The sequence below is a fragment of the Heptranchias perlo genome, chromosome 28 (genome assembly GCF_035084215.1).
Source record: "Heptranchias perlo isolate sHepPer1 chromosome 28, sHepPer1.hap1, whole genome shotgun sequence".
In the NCBI taxonomy this organism is placed as follows: Eukaryota; Metazoa; Chordata; class Chondrichthyes; order Hexanchiformes; family Hexanchidae; genus Heptranchias; species Heptranchias perlo.
This window is the reverse complement of record NC_090352.1, coordinates 31202430-31215324: the sequence shown is the minus strand read 5'-3', so window position 1 is coordinate 31215324 and position 12895 is coordinate 31202430. Positions and strand designations below refer to the sequence as shown.

Genomic DNA, 12895 nt, shown 5'->3' with positions numbered 1-12895 from the left:
GGGTGGGGGACACTGGGGACCACTTTTGCCCCAGGCTGGTGTTACATGCCTTCTAGTCATCAGTTGCAGTGGGCTGTAGCCATGGAGCTAAACTGGGAGAGGAATTAAATTAAAGAAGGAATTAGAAAGGGTCTGGAAACAAGCCCCTCGGGGCATTTGTAGTGGCGAAAGAAGTCGTGGTTTCTCTTTGCCACAATAAGCGCCCCAAGCTGCTTATTTTTTAATGAACATCTGGGTCAACTAAATCCCCTAAGAGAGGTGATCGATTTCGACCAAGAACTGATTTGGTGGCATATGGTCCCTGCCAATATGAAGTGAGCTTCCCACCAAATCTACATCGTTACTATTTCCAGGTTTCATTTTTTAAAAAGTGTTTTATTGTAAAATTTAGCTTGCTGGTAGTAGGAACAGCAATGGTGGTTTTTAGGAAAAACTACTATGTGGGAGAGCTGGAGTGGTAAAAACATGGGAAGGCATCTACTGGTGCCTTTGGTTCACGGAACTGTCTTGCAATATAAATGGGACAGTTCCATGAAATGAGACGCAACATGTTTGAATGTTAAATCCAGATTACAACTCAGTTTAAATGAGGCACAAGTTTCTGGTAATGAGATGTGATTATACACATTTCTAACAATAGAGCCTTGGTTACATGATTCTAAGTAATGGTTTCTTTATAATTACACAACATGTGGGATTTATAGACTAGAGCCTGGTGTTCAGCAGTTCATTTCTCCAGCGAGGTATCATCGGTATTTTCTTACAAATCATTGACAGTGGATTATTTTATAGTAAACCAGCCACGCTCACTATTCGTTTGATTTATTTTAAGATGCTTTTGCTTAAAAAGCCTCACTTTTTAGCGAGCGTACATTATTATCTGCCAGATTAATTGCCATTTTTGGGTCATTTCATGTGATGTGATTGTGTGTGTCACTTCACTGCCCCTCTACATCTGCACTGGTGAATCTGCCTGAAATGGTTGCAAACTAAATAAGTAAATTAATTTAAATTGACAGGAATTTTTAAAATCAAACCCAGTTGTAAAAACAAAATAGACATTGGGGATTGGTGGTTTACTAAAAATAAACAACTCGTGTTTTGATTGACATAATTGACTTTTGCTTGTGGCATCCTTGAGTTATGAGATTGGTTGCACTTGATTTTTTTTCAGAATCACAGGTTCCCACCTTGTATTCCCTATTGTAATGGGGATTTTGTCAGGGTAGATTATTAATTAACTGCAAATAGTGAGGGTGAGAAAGGTATTTTGTTAACATCATCGTGTTTTGGTCACAACTGAACCTATAGAACCAAAAAAGGAGGCAATTTGGCCCATTGGGCCCTTATCTCTTCGCTAGAGCAATCCAAAGCTAATCCCATTGCCCTGCTCGATCCTGATTGGCCCGTATCTTCCTCTGCATCAAATATTTATCCAATTTTTCCTTAAAAGATGCAATGGTCTCTGCATCAACCAATCCCTGTGTCAAAGCATTCCATGCTCCAACAACTCTCTGTGTAAAGAAGTTTTTCCTAATCTGTCTCCTCACTCTGTGTCAATTTTAAATTGATGACTGGTCATCACAGACTCCCTACCAGATCAAATTGTCTTTATTCGCTCAAATTCCATCATAATTTAAAAACCTCGATTAAATCGCATCTTGGCTTTCTCTGTTCCAATAGAAATAGTTCTAAGTATTTCAAATCTCATAACTATACTTTCCCATCCCTGGCATCGCCCTGGTCAGTCGACACTGTATGCCGTCTATGGCTTTAATGTTCTTTCTCTTTGCTGTTTGCCAAGTTGCCTGTTCTTGTGTTAACAGCAAATTTTGAGATTGTGCTCCCAATACCCAAGTCCAAATTATATGTACTGAGAAGAAAGTTCCAGTTCATTTTTCATCTCTATTTATCCAAAGAACTAATTTTTGATGCACCCCCACATTACCTGTTATGAATATATTCATCCATCTCATATTTGAAAATTTCCCAATGCTTAGCCACTGACCTGTTTTCTAACTTTTCTGCCCAGTTAATTTGCTCTAGCTCCCTTCTTATCTCACTGAACTTTGCCTTATTCCAATCTCACACCCCTTTTTTGAATTGTCACATTTAGCTTCCTATTTTTTAACTATCGATATGGATTCTATCTTAACGCTGCCTTCTAGGCCATCCTTATGTTCTAGTGCTGCAATAGAATCCTTCACTAACACCGTAACTCCACCCCTTTTACTTCTGTACCTCGGAAAACAATGGAATCAATTATTGGGGAAAAAATAAGATACAATAATGACAGTAGTAAACATGGATTCAGAAGTGGAAGATCCTGCAATTTTCTTGACTTTGAGGAAGTGACAGCCTAAGTAGCTTGTGGAAAGCTCTGTGATGTGATGTACCTTGACTTCCAAAAGCCTTTTGGCAAAGTTCCACAAAAAAGACTATTAATTAAACTCAAAATAGTGGATATATTCAGGGTAAATCTTGGGACTGGATGAGAAATTGGCTGAAGGGGAGAAAACAATGAGTACTCATCTGGTCAGACTGACCTTGAATATTATATCCAGTTCTGGTCGCCAAGAAACGAGAGACATTCGAGCACTGGATGCAATGCAGAAGAGCCAGAGAAGAAAGACTGGAAAACTTAGGCCTTGCATTCTTGAAAAGAGGCAACCAGGTGATGATTTTATAGTGATATATTTAAGATATTACAGGTCAGCTTTGGCTCAGATGTAGAACTCTTGCCTCTGAATTAGAAGGTCATGGGTTCAAGCCCAACTCTAGTGATTTGAGCGCATAATCTAGGCTGACACTAACTACTGTGCAGTACTGAGGAAGTGCTACACTGGGAAGTGTCGCCTTTTAGTTAAGATGTCAAACAGATGTCTGCTTTCAGGTGGATGTAAAAGATACCATTGCACTATTCAAAGAGCAGCAGGTTTTCCCAGTGTCCAATATTTATCCTTCAACATCATTTTTAAAAAAAAACATTATCTGGCCATTTATTTCATTGCTGGTTGTGGGACCTTGCAGAATGCAAACTGGCTGTGTGTTTCCCTTATATTACAACTGCGACTACACTTAAAAAAAAAAGTGACTGTAGGACAAGGGACACAGGTTCAAACTTCAATACAATGGATGGACTACTGGGTAGGGTAGGGTAGTGGAATATAGGATCTTCCAGGTTGGATGAACTAAGATCAGTCGTAAATTTGCCATTAATACATCTGTGTCTCTTTATACTGTCATGGTTTAATTTGAAGTAATGTTCCAGATTTACTGTAAATGGAATTTCAATTTTTTTTCTTTTAACTGTCCTATATTCATGTAAAAGTCATGTATAGATCGTTCTTTTTTTTCAGTTGCTAACCCACAAATAACCAGATTTATCAAATTCAACTTCACAACGTGCCATGGTGAAATTTGAACTCACAACCTTGGGTTGCTAGTTCAGTACCATAACTACTACACTACAGTACTCTACCTGCCAATCTGGGGATGTGGGAGAAATAGCGTTATAAGGAAGTAGTGTAGAAACCAAATTAAATTAGCATTCAGTTAGCACCTACCCCGCAAAAGAAATCCTGTATACTCAATCACAAGATGATTACAGATGAGGAAGGCCATTTGGCCCACGTTATTTTATCCATCCAGAATGAGCCTGAAGTCCTCCAATCACAGCATCCAATTGGTTCTCCAATGATTCCATGGTTCTCACCTCCATTACTCTCTCTGGGAGCCCATTCCAAGCGCTAATCACTGGGCACCGCACCTCAAGAAGGATATATTGGCCTTGTAAGGGGTGCAGTGCAGATTCACCAATTACACTGGGGAAAAAAGTTAAATTATGAGGACAGGTTGCATGGAATAGGCTTGTATTTCCTTCAGAATAGAAGATTAAGGGGGATCTAATTGAGGTGTTTAAGATGAATAAAGGAGATGATAGGGTAGATAGAGATAAACTATTTCTTCTGGTGGGGGAGTCTAGAACAAGGGGACATAACTTTTAAAAATTAGAGTTAGGCTGTTCAGGGGTGATGTCAGGAAGCACTTCTTCACACAAAAGGGTAGTGAAAATCTGCAACTCCCCCCAAAAGCTGTTGTGACTAGGTCAATTGAAAGCTTCAAAACTGAGATTGATAGATTTTTATTAGGCAAGGGTATTAAGGTAATGGAACCAAGGCGGGTAGATGGAGTTAAGCTACAGATTTGCTAATTGAAAGGCACAGCAGGCTCGAGGGGCTGAATGGCCTACTCCTGTTCCTATGTTCCTATTGTTTCTGCAAAGAGCTACTTGATACCAATTCTTTTAAATTTGCCTCAGGTGTCAGTTTTGCTTAATGGTGGTGCTGTCAAGTCCCACTCCAGAATTTGAGCATATAATCTAAACTGACACTTCAGTGCAGTACTAAGGGTGTGCCGCATCATCTGAAAAAAAAATCTGACATTCTTGTTCTGATGGGCCTAAAATATCTCATGGCACTATTTAAAGAGCAGAGGAAATGTCCTTGCCAAAATTTATCCCTAAACCAACATCACCAAAACTGTTTTTTTTTTAATTGCATTGCTGTGGGCAAATTGGCTGCTGTGTTTGCTACATAACAACTGTGACAACACTTTAAAAGTAATTAATTGACTGAAAAGTGCTTTGAGATGTGCTAAGGATGTAATGCTCACTTCATAAATGCAAGTTTTTTCCTTTATTAGTTTGAACCTATGGTCCCTTGTTCTATTTTTGTGATTTGATTTAAATGAGTGTTGGCCATAAAAATTGCTGACTAATCACAGGTGTGGCTATGATGACACTGTTTTAGCCACATGCACTAATTTTAGTAGAAAACATCTTACGTACACACACAATACAGGTAAATGTACTCAACATGTATATATTTACTTATTAAGCATATATCACCATTCAGTAACTAAGGAAGTACAGTACTCACAATGATCAAAAAACGCCTGCACACTCTGCTTTTCGTCTTACAATTTTACCAACAGACGCACATAAAGGTTAAAGTACACATGCATATGCCTTGTGAATATAAGTATTGAGATCACATGCCCAATGATGGTGCCTGTTACTCATTTTTTATTTACTAATGAGGAATGTATTCGCCACATTTGAATTCCCATTTAGCCACGTGTAGCTAGTGGCTAACATTGGACAACACTGATTTAAATTAATTATCTGGATTTACCTGTTGAGTAGAATTGGTTATTTAATAAAATGAATGAAAACTTTTTTCGGCTTGTTAAACACAATTTTATTCAATAACAAGTAAGGTACATAAATTTATTAACATTGTGGAAGGTGCAGACAAGTCAACTTAAAACACATAAACAGACCTGGTAAAGTACTTTAAAATTCATTGCGTACTCGCCAACATAAAAATTACACATTTAGAATGTTGAATAAATCCTAACAATTAGTTTGCTTATTTATTTACAACAAAATCACTGTACAAAATCGAGTTCACAACAAACACCAGAAAGTGGTCCATAATAGAGTGGTTTTACCAGAAACATTTTATTTTATAGGCAATTACATTGCAGAAGAGGCTTATTTAGTTAACCTTTTATGCTATTCCAAACAGTGGGAAAAGGAATCACATGTAAATCTTATTTCCATTGGGATATGATACATTTTTCTTATCTACATGCTTGTTTGTCAGTTGGAGTGCTTGCTGGGGTGTGTTATAAATAGATTATTTATGCTATATTAGGATTGAGACAAATCTTGTACAGCCTGAATGATCAGAGCTATATCAGGGCAGAAAATAAGGGAAACATTCTGCATTGCAATTATCAGTGACGGTGGAAGATGAACCTTTTATATGGTTGTTTTGAAACCATGTCTAGCATTCTGTTTTATTTTCATGAACTGAAGCACATGATTAAGTAACAGTGAAATCAAGAATGTGACTGTTCCAAAATGAATACCTGTTGTTGCTAACACATTGAACATTGTTATGCAGTATTTCGCATTTTGCCACATGACCTACCGTTTGTTTCAAACACGAATAATATGTAACACTGGTTCAGTATTGATAGCTGAAAACCAATCTCATCATTTTTGTCCCCCCAGTTTTCACCCTTCTCTCCTCTGGGATCCCAGCTGGGCTATACTAATACAGTCATCAGCCTCCCTCTATTAGCCACTCTTCTTCTGTTAGCCTTGATAATGAGTTGTCAGTCTACTTGACCATGGGAGGGGTGGCAATTACAACTGAGCTCAATTCTGTCCCCATCATCTGTTGACATAAACATACTTTCCAGCTGGGCCACTAGATAAGCAGGATCACTAGATAGTAAACAGAAGCAGGAACCTTGACTGATTATTTCCCTTCCTAACACAAATAATCCAATTGCAGCGGCCCTATTATCACTTTATCTGAGATCACCCACCTCAGCACAAGCTAAGGATCAAAGCTTGGAACTTCCCATTCTGTATGACTTAATATTGCACATCCCAGATGATCTCCTTAGCTGCAGTCAATCAGTTTTAAGCTAAACTTCGAGGCCAGAATCCACCAATACGCTGGAGGAAAGTTGCAAAGATGCAGTGCACTAAAGAGGACCAATTGGCATATTGCCTTCGACATATTACACCCAACTAGTCAAGTACAATATTATTGCCATTATTTTACACAAATATATAGCTCAGCATGTATTGTCTGGAATCAAACAGGGACACATGTTTGCTGATGCAGCAGCCCCCAAATGCTTACATATCTCAAATCCTATCAACAATGCTATGCATAAATCACACTTCAAACCGTTGAGCTGACTAACATCAGTTTAAAGAAAAACTTCATTAGCATTCTAACTGGGTGTGCGTGCTGGTAGGTAGCTTGGATTTAAAGTGACAAGTCAGGCCATACTTTAACTTTTTATTGCATTTAAAAATAAATGCAGAAATATATAATTACATATCTTCAACATGTCACATCAGGCAGTGCATTTACCCACTGAGCCATATGGGGTTTCTAACATCATGCTTTGTGAAGGCAACCTTTAATGCCTTTTACATTGAAAGTATTGGGAGATAATGTTAAAAGTGATGGATCGTGTCGAGCAACAAGATAGCATGTCACACTCAACATCAGAATGCCATTGAGAGCATGAGAAAAGTCTGGCTATTTGCCCACAGAAGTGTGTCCCTCTAATAAACTAACATCCTAGCATCCAACTACATTTTGACAATCCCCATTTTTTTCATCTCTGCTATCCAGCCTGGCGATTATTCTAGACATTAATCATCCTTTGTGTAAACAAATTGTTCCTGATAACTCTTTAATTTACTTTTCACAACTTTAAACTTAGGTCTTATCGTCATACCAACTTGTCCTAATTTGAAGTAGTATTCTGGGTTTACTTTATCTAAGCATCTTCTCTCTGGACTATAGGGTTTGAGCTTCTGTTATCTTTCTTCATAGTTAATCCCCCTTTACACGTAGGATCACTCTTGTTCATCTCCACACCATCTCCAATGTATGTATGTCTATTTTGTAACCAGGATTGGCAGGGGTCCAGCAGCAGATCACTCACCAACCCTCTTAGCTGAGAAAGGTATGTGGTTTGGGAGAAACTCATGAAAGGGGAAGAGAAGAAATCAGCTAAGAAAGAGATTACTTCATTTTCAGTAAAATAAATAAGTAAATGCAAAAAAAAACATTGTGCCTAATATACTAATCCTACAGTGTTGTAGCAAAATTAATAAATTTGCTCAATGTTTTATATGGTTTAAATTAGCCAGTTGATGTTTCACCAGTTGTACGTAACTAGCTGTCCTTATTTAAGCTATTAAGTTAAAATGATTTACAAATTATCACTATTTATAGTAGCCAAGGCTAAATATTTGGAGCATTTTGTGACCGGCATATGAAGCCGTTTTACATACAGGCACACAGTGAAAACTGTTCGTTTTGGCTTTATTGAACTGTTAGCTTTCATCAACAGAAAGTTGTTCTCAAAATCAACATTCTCTTGGGCCTTGATATTATGATGCGCGAATATCAGTGTGCAACGCTTCACACATTCATATAAAATTCCTTTGTCTTCAATTTTAAGGATGGTGTTAAATTGTTTATTTTTAAATGGGTTTACACCTCTAGTGAAATAATGGAAAAAGAATTTCGTATGTGTGCTAATATTCGCGCAGCATAATTTCAAGGCCTTTTTTTATGGTCAGAAGAGATCTACATCTGGTTTTGGTTCATAGCCACTGAATAACAGACTGGTAATAGAACTAAACAAGTCTAAACCTTGTTAAAACAGCCACCAATTAGCTTTAGTCGTTGTTTATATTGCCAACTTAGTTGGTTTTAGAACAAGGCATTTGGTTGTTTGTCACTTGCCTTCAGTAGTCAATTTGGTTAAGTCCCAAATGCTCTCATTGTGGGATTCAAAGCAATTGCCAGAGTAGTTGTGAAGAATACTTTGTAACGTTCACCATAATCATTAGATATTCATCCGCTATGCCCCCAAATCTTTTTGAAGTACAAACGCTGGTATTGGACCACCACTCTATTGTTCACCTGCAGAACTTTCTGTGAAAAACGAACAGCCACTTTTTACATCAAAAAACATTTAGAAATCAGTTCACACAATAAAATGAAAAAAATTAAACAGAATTCCAAACATAGAACACATACTTTTTGTACACAATGTACAAAACTTTCTTTTGTACGAACTGTTAAGTCAAAAACCCAGTTATCTTGTTTATTGACGTTTCTTGCTGTTAGATAATAAAAGGCACGAATTGGTTCGATCAGAACATGGTGCAAGACAGAAGAATAGAATCAGTTTGTAGTTATTTCTTCCACATTACCTACATATAGTTGAAAATGCATGAATACAGTTGTTCCTTAAGGTTTTGGATAACATTCTGCACTTTAATTGGCAGATACCAGCAATAAGAAACTCGTTACATTTTGCTTTCCATTCACATAAAATATATAATAAATTTCAGCTGTGAAAGAAAATTGTTGGACTCTTTCATTGAATCTAAAAAGAGTTGCACTAAACATAACAGTATAATTCACCTCCCTGTGGTTATGGCCTTGAATCACAGGACAGTCTTACACTGATCTGTTAATCACACATATGATTTTGTCAGCTTCTGGCTAAGCCTCTTCTTGAAGCGCCTGACAAGAGCTGAACATCTCACCTTGGTTTGGTTGGAGAGGAGAGCACAGATGTTAGAGAAAAAAGAACAAGTGTTGTACGATTGCCTCCAATCAGTTGAACGTGAAGCTGATAACTGTGGGATGGGCTGCTATGGTTTTCTGCCCCACTGTTTATGGTTAAAGAAGCAGGCATTAAGTGGGCAGGAGAAAATGTTAAAAAGTGGGGGAAATATGTATATTACTATTAAATCAAGCTGGCCAGTGCCAGACTACAGTGAGACCTGAATGCAGGCCAAGCAAATGAAGCTCTACATTCTAGAAATAGGGGGGGAGATTTTTTTATGCGTATTATGTAAAGGCATTTATAAAGAATGCGCTGGCGATTTTACTGCACAAAGTGGAAATCTTCCCTATGGTGTCTTAAGTTGACAATTCTGTGTCGCTGAGTGGACAATGGTATAATTGATCATTTCATTTTGTCAAAGAAATAAGTCATGATTGCTCCATCTCTGAATTTGTTTTGCCCGATGGACTGAAAACACAATAGAGCAAAATTAAAAACCAAAATGATCGTACAACACCTTTAGTTTATTGTCACTGCTTTCAAAATCAGGATGATCCATTCAGATCCAATTTTTCTTTCTATTGATCTGAAGCTGCATTGAATTTTATTAATGTAGGGGGAGACCATATGGCCGCTGTATACACAATACCTAAAAAGATGGACAGTGAAATCTCAGTCGCACATTCTTTTAGGATTTACTAGTATGTATTTACGCCTGATATCTACTGATCCTGTACTAAGAACATATTCTTTTGGACTTTGAATTCATGTTCTGGATGGTGCCTCTCGCTCTGAAATCAAATGAAGATACCCATAGCTTTTAATGAGGTTGCCTGCACTTGCAGTCCCTCCTAATCACCATGTTTGAATATATTTTATCAGCAGTCAAAAAGCTTCTAATTATTCTTTTAATCTGTCCTAATCCAAATTCTAACGCAGAACATAAAATTTAAAGGATTACATTTGCCTCATTATATTATCAGAGAGGACTGCATGTCTTTGGATATTTTAATTGCAAATTACTGGAACCAACCTGGTGAAGCAAACATGGAAAGAGCCCAGCCAGGTGAATCTCATTAAATAGGCTGTTAACATCATTTGTCTGTCAAACTGGCTAAATCACTTACTGGTGTGAGAAATCCGATGCAATCAGTTAGCATATGGAAGTATGTGAAAATGTATGAATTGCCAGTGGTAATGAGAATAAGACACTTTTATGCTACTGCTTTATTGGTAAATTTGTGTCCTGTTATTATGGTGCTGCATGTTGATGTTATTAAAGGCTGTAGGCTTTCATAGATCATTTTAAAGATACAAGAAGCTGTGAGATGGAGGATGCCTGTTCCAAATTTAAGATGACAATTTAATTAGTGCTCGAATCAATACAGATGTAATGGGTAGTTTAGTGCTTATTTGGTTCAAGATTAGGCCAGTACCATGTGGTGTTGAGTTTAACATTCAGACTGTTTGGTTTAAGAATAGAGCACCAACATCTAGTGAAGAGTTACAATATAGTACAACAAATAGATTGTAGTGTGTTACAAATCCTCTGACAATTAAAGATCTACATCTCAGTAGGTAAGACATAATCATTTTAAATGAAAAATAATAAAGCAAATAGCTTTGCCACAAGTTAATGAAAAGGCAAGAAATCTGATAAATCTAAAACTAGCAATAAGATTTGTAATTGCTTTCTTTGTGGAAATGTTATGTGTAAAATCAACTTAATTTAAAAAAAAATTGTTAATATATCACTAACTGAAGATCTCACACTTGGGGATGAAACTGGAATATAAGTAATAGATTGACGCATTCATATAGGGGGGAAAAAAAATCTCAGTTCAGTGGCTAATTCCAATTTGGCAATATTTCCACTGCAGTTCCTGGACCCTAGCAAGATGGATGCAATCATTGCTGGAGGTTGTGCAGAATGGATGTGGGTCACAGTAAGTGGCAATGCAATGGCTGTGTGGAGTGAATGAGTTAATAAAGAAACAATTTCATTGCATGTTAAAAGGGCACCACTGTATTAAGTAATAACTGATGAAGGTTAAAACCATATGGAGCAAATTGTATTTATCCAGATGTTCATTCTGAATTTGTTTGATTATGGCTATACTGCATATTCTGATGTGTTTTATACTGACATGGAGGTCAGACAGCTGATTTTGAGGTTCTCTATTTAAAAGTTAAACATACTGGATTGATCATAAAGCCATTAGTGGATAGGACTGCATGAGTGTGAAATGCATTCAAAGATTTTAATAGTGTGCAGGCCCTTTGAGAACGTACTCAGCACTATTTTTGATCTTTAAACCTTGGTCAGAAGAACTTGTATATGCAATCCTTTCTGTTCCTTTTTATAAGTCCATCTACTAATGTTTGATAAAGTCTCAGTGTGAGGTCCATCACTGAAATGCTGATCTTGCGCTATGAAGTAAGGCAAGATCTCCAGTTATTTGACAAGCTTTGCTTTTAAAACTGGAGTTATCTGCGATCTTCAGCATGCTCTAGTTGCCTGCTGAATGAAGGTCCATTTGTAATTTTGATCTTGAAAAGAGTACATTTCTAAATGTTTCCTGACAGTCCTGTACACTAATTAAAAGTTTGTTCTGACGTCCGCAGGCATTGAACCGAAGAATATTTTTGAAAAAGGAACCCTATAATCACAGAATTGCTGTGAATTTTATAATCTGTTTGCAGTTCTTTGTCTCAAGGCTGCAATGAATGGCATGAGCCTCAGTTGCCTTCTTATGAATTGGTACACACCATGTTGTCATTCTGTAACTGTGATTCTTCACTGAACCAATTCCTGTTGTTTTGTTCACAATAATTGAAATTCTTAAACAAATTGAACCCTCTTACATCTGACTGTTACCCAACCTAGTAGTTTCCTGGAAACTACAGCCAATCTGGGCGATGGGACGAATTGTCTGAAATTAAGATATTTGCTTCAGGTTAAGTTATAATTAGTGTAACAGCGATACTGCTCACAGGACATATTACTTTCTTGAAACTGATTTCCTTTTAGCGTTATTACATAAATTGCTAACGTTGGCAGCTTGCTGTGTATTTTGAGGAAATCAGGAAGACTTTTCATGTAATGCACTTTGGGTCACTTAAATCAAATTGACCTTGTTTTAGTTGTTTCATAGCTTAAAGAAGTGCTTTCATATCTTCTGTTCATTTCTGAAAGTGTAAAAGCAGGATTTTTTTTTAACAGTGGTACATTTGTCCCTTCTTGGTAACAAGTACTACAAGATTGTAGGTATTGGAGTCGGTGAACTGGATTCTTTAGGTGCATATTTGGAGAAGAAAGGCAGAAAGACTGCAAGCATGACTCCAACAATGGCTAGCATATAGCCCCATCCAATCTGACAATCTGCCGCATGATAGATGCTGGAATTTCCACAATATTTCTGCACAAGGGGAGAGTTCAGTCCAAAGGGGTAGACCAGAAGTCCAGATGCCATGATAAACACTGCAAAGGAAAAACAAGAATATATTAATTTAGGTGCTTAAATATTCTCATTTGTGCTGCATTCTTCTCTACAGGAAATAAGAATTTCATTGTACATTTCTGGACTGGTTTCAGTAATAAATAATATGATGCACAAGAGTTCTCAACATTAGGGAATGCTAGGAATGACATTTTAAATTAGCATGAGTGATGCAGGGAGCAAACCCCATTAGAAATACCAAGCTC

The 12895-nt window shown here is 37.2% G+C and overlaps 1 protein-coding gene across 1 annotated transcript in view; it reads right to left on the bottom strand.

Annotated features, from left to right (window-relative positions):
* Window positions 1–5247: 5247 nt before the first annotated feature.
* LOC137345007 (LHFPL tetraspan subfamily member 7 protein) overlaps window positions 5248–12895 on the bottom strand; it is a 221340-nt gene continuing 213692 nt past the window's right edge. Inside the window, exon 3 of the mRNA XM_068008340.1 lies at window positions 5248–12670. Coding sequence (XP_067864441.1) covers window positions 12444–12670 — 227 coding nt within the window. The 3' untranslated portion in view covers window positions 5248–12443. The remainder of the gene's footprint in view (window positions 12671–12895) is intronic.